This window comes from Sinocyclocheilus rhinocerous, unplaced genomic scaffold (genome assembly GCF_001515625.1).
Source record: "Sinocyclocheilus rhinocerous isolate Xijiao unplaced genomic scaffold, SAMN03320098_v1.1 scaffold366, whole genome shotgun sequence".
Lineage (NCBI taxonomy): Eukaryota > Metazoa > Chordata > Actinopteri > Cypriniformes > Cyprinidae > Sinocyclocheilus > Sinocyclocheilus rhinocerous.
In genome coordinates, this window is record NW_015660877.1 from 52,335 (window position 1) to 55,121 (window position 2,787).

Consider the following 2,787-nt stretch of genomic DNA (forward strand, 5'->3'; position numbering starts at 1 on the left):
AAAAAAATAAATTATATATATATATATATATATATATATATATACATATATATACATATGCAAATACAAAATAAAGGACACTGTATTGTTTAACTAAGCCAATTTAAGCATACACATATGTAAATATATAGCCTACATGCATATCTATATCAGATGTATAGTATATAGAATATAGATAATAGTTTGTGTGTATATATGCGCACACACATATGTACGTTCATATATATATATATATATATATATACGCATACGTATATAGGGTTAGTTTAACAATGACACTGTTTATATAATGTTGTTCGTGTTTTTTTTTTTGTTTTTTGTTTTTAAACTCTCCCTTTATTTAAACCTATTTTACATTGTACTTGTGTAAAATAGCATGACTAATGTAGAAGTATGACTAATGTAAACGAGTGGTAGTGTTGGTTAGCCAAACCCCCTGGATCAGGTTGCCATGCCCCTGTAACTAGCTCTGGAGAGAGTGTTTGTTTTGTTGCAAAGTAACATGTATTTTCTGTTTTTCTCCTCTTCACATCCACAGGTGTGACACGAAAGGATTTTTCAGCAAGTCCTCTGACTTTGGATTTACAACCACAAAGGATTTTTTTTTTCTGACATAGGGGAAAAGAAATGAATAGCCAGTCTGATCTTTGAGGAGTTACATCAGTCCCATATCCTGCTCGGCATAATGTACTAATGGCTGGCTTTTGTTTGAGGATGCGTATTGTTTGCTCTTAAAAGAAAAGGAATGTATTCATGGATCACACCTTAATGAAACAACTTATTTCACCATGGTGAAACTGGCCAATCCCCTGTACACAGAGTGGATTCTTGAGGCTATTCAGAAGATCAAAAGGCAGAAGCAGCGGCCTTCGGAGGAGCGGATTTGCCATACCGTCTCAACCTCACATGGACTAGACAAGGGCGTCGTACTCCAGCAGCTGGAGCTCTCTGTGAAGGATGGATCCATCCTTAAGGTTACCAGCAAAGGGTGCGCTTCATACAAAGACCCCGATAACCCGGGAAGGATTGGGCCTTTCAAGCTGGGAGGCTCTGGCCCGGTCTCGCTTGGATCTGTGATACCTGCTGGAGATCTGCGTCATGTGGATTGGAATAAAATCCTTAGGAGGGCTATCGAAGGTCTGGGCGTCCCGGCTGGCTCCTCTCTAAGGAACATCGAGAGATTTCTTAGAAGCCAGGGCGACCTGGTGAATGTTGTGGTGAACCCCAGGTTTCAGCAGAGACTGAGGCTAGCTGCTAAGCGGGCGGTTAACAACGGGCGGCTGCTCAAGGATGGGCCGCTCTACAGGATGAACAGTGGTGGGCTGGGAGGCAAAGCTTGCTTCAGGAGCGTGGTGGTCTTTGGTGTCGACCTCCCACCTGTGACACTACTCCCTCATGAGAGAGACCGGGTATGTCTAGAACTTTTTGTATCAGGCTCTGTGTGCTTGTCTGAAAAGCTGTGAATATAAAAATTTTTTTTTTTTTTTGTTTCTGCAAATGCAAACTTATTTAAAGCCAAGGTTTTACCTATGAACGACCTTGAGAACGTTTGGGAACCTCTTCATTCAGTACCAAGCAGATTTGTGGTGTTTTCATCTAGACAGTTTAGCTTGTTAGCGTGGACTGTTGTTTTGAGACCTCAGCAGAGTTTCAAAATCTAGTGTACACAAGAAGTGTCCGGAACAGAAATACTCCTTCCAGAAATACTCATATGGTGACATGCGTACCAGTGTCATTTAGAGGTTGTAACATCCAGGAAGTCAGTAGTTTAAGTCCAGTGTTTGTAGCTTTTCAGGGCTTAACTATACAAATGTGGCTTTAGCATTAAAAATTGTTGAAATATCTTGAAACCATAGCCTAACTCATTGTTTAGGTAAAGGGTTTCTTCACCATTGGCCCCAAACCGCTTTGTCATCCACATGAGTGAGCTTGGCTTCGATTTTAACATTGTGTGATTGAAATGTGTGAAAAATGAGTCGTTTTTATTCCTAAATCATCTTTGGTTTGCTCCAAGATAGTTTTCTAAATGAGAGCTTGATACGCTACAGATGTTGGAGTAGCTGTGCGTTATTGATCTTGTTGTCCTGAAGCTTCATCATCCAGGCCTCGCTGGTGCGATTTCCATATTTAAAAATCTTAAGTCAACATGAAACAGCATTTGCAAGCCATTCTACACCTGTAATGTAAAACATTTTAAGTGTATTTAATGAGTGAAAATGTAGGCTGTGAACTAAATTTATCATTTGGAAATGGTTTGGATTGTGAAATGTGCCCATTACGTGCCTGAATAAAGCTGGTTAGAGAAGATGGGTTGATTGAAGTAAGAGTGTTTTGTGACGTCAGCTGAAAAGTTTCAGAGGCTGAGCAAGCGATTAAATATTTCTAAAATAAAGCTTCTTTTTTTTTTCTTGGAATAATGTGACTGATTATTAATTTAAAAAGACCGTGATTGTGTATTAATAAAGTAAATGGGTTTATTTTTGTTTTGATGTTGACTTGATGTTCAAGCTTGATGGAGCAGTGTTAATTTCATTGACGAATAATTTTCGTCATAATTTTCGTCAGTCACATTTTTTTCGCCGACGATAACGAACTAAAACTCTTTTTGAATGACAAACTATGACGTAAATCTATTGACATTTTCATCAACTAATAAAAACGAGACGAAAATGTTAGGGAGGGACGATTTGGGAAGAGATTCATTCAGAACGAATCTGCTGCGTGGTTCGGAGGTTAGATGCGCACATATGAACCGGCGGGACATAAGCTAACATACACTTGCTGCAC

The 2,787-nt window shown here is 39.2% G+C and overlaps 1 protein-coding gene across 1 annotated transcript in view; it reads left to right on the forward strand.

Moving 5' to 3' along the window:
- The window catches only part of LOC107725428 (histone acetyltransferase KAT6B-like), a 34,055-nt gene that overhangs the window by 3,224 nt on the left and 28,044 nt on the right, over positions 1 to 2,787 (forward strand). The window contains exon 2 of the mRNA XM_016534669.1: positions 539 to 1,409. Within this exon, the coding sequence (XP_016390155.1) occupies positions 789 to 1,409 (621 nt within the window). The 5' untranslated portion in view covers positions 539 to 788. The remainder of the gene's footprint in view (positions 1 to 538; positions 1,410 to 2,787) is intronic.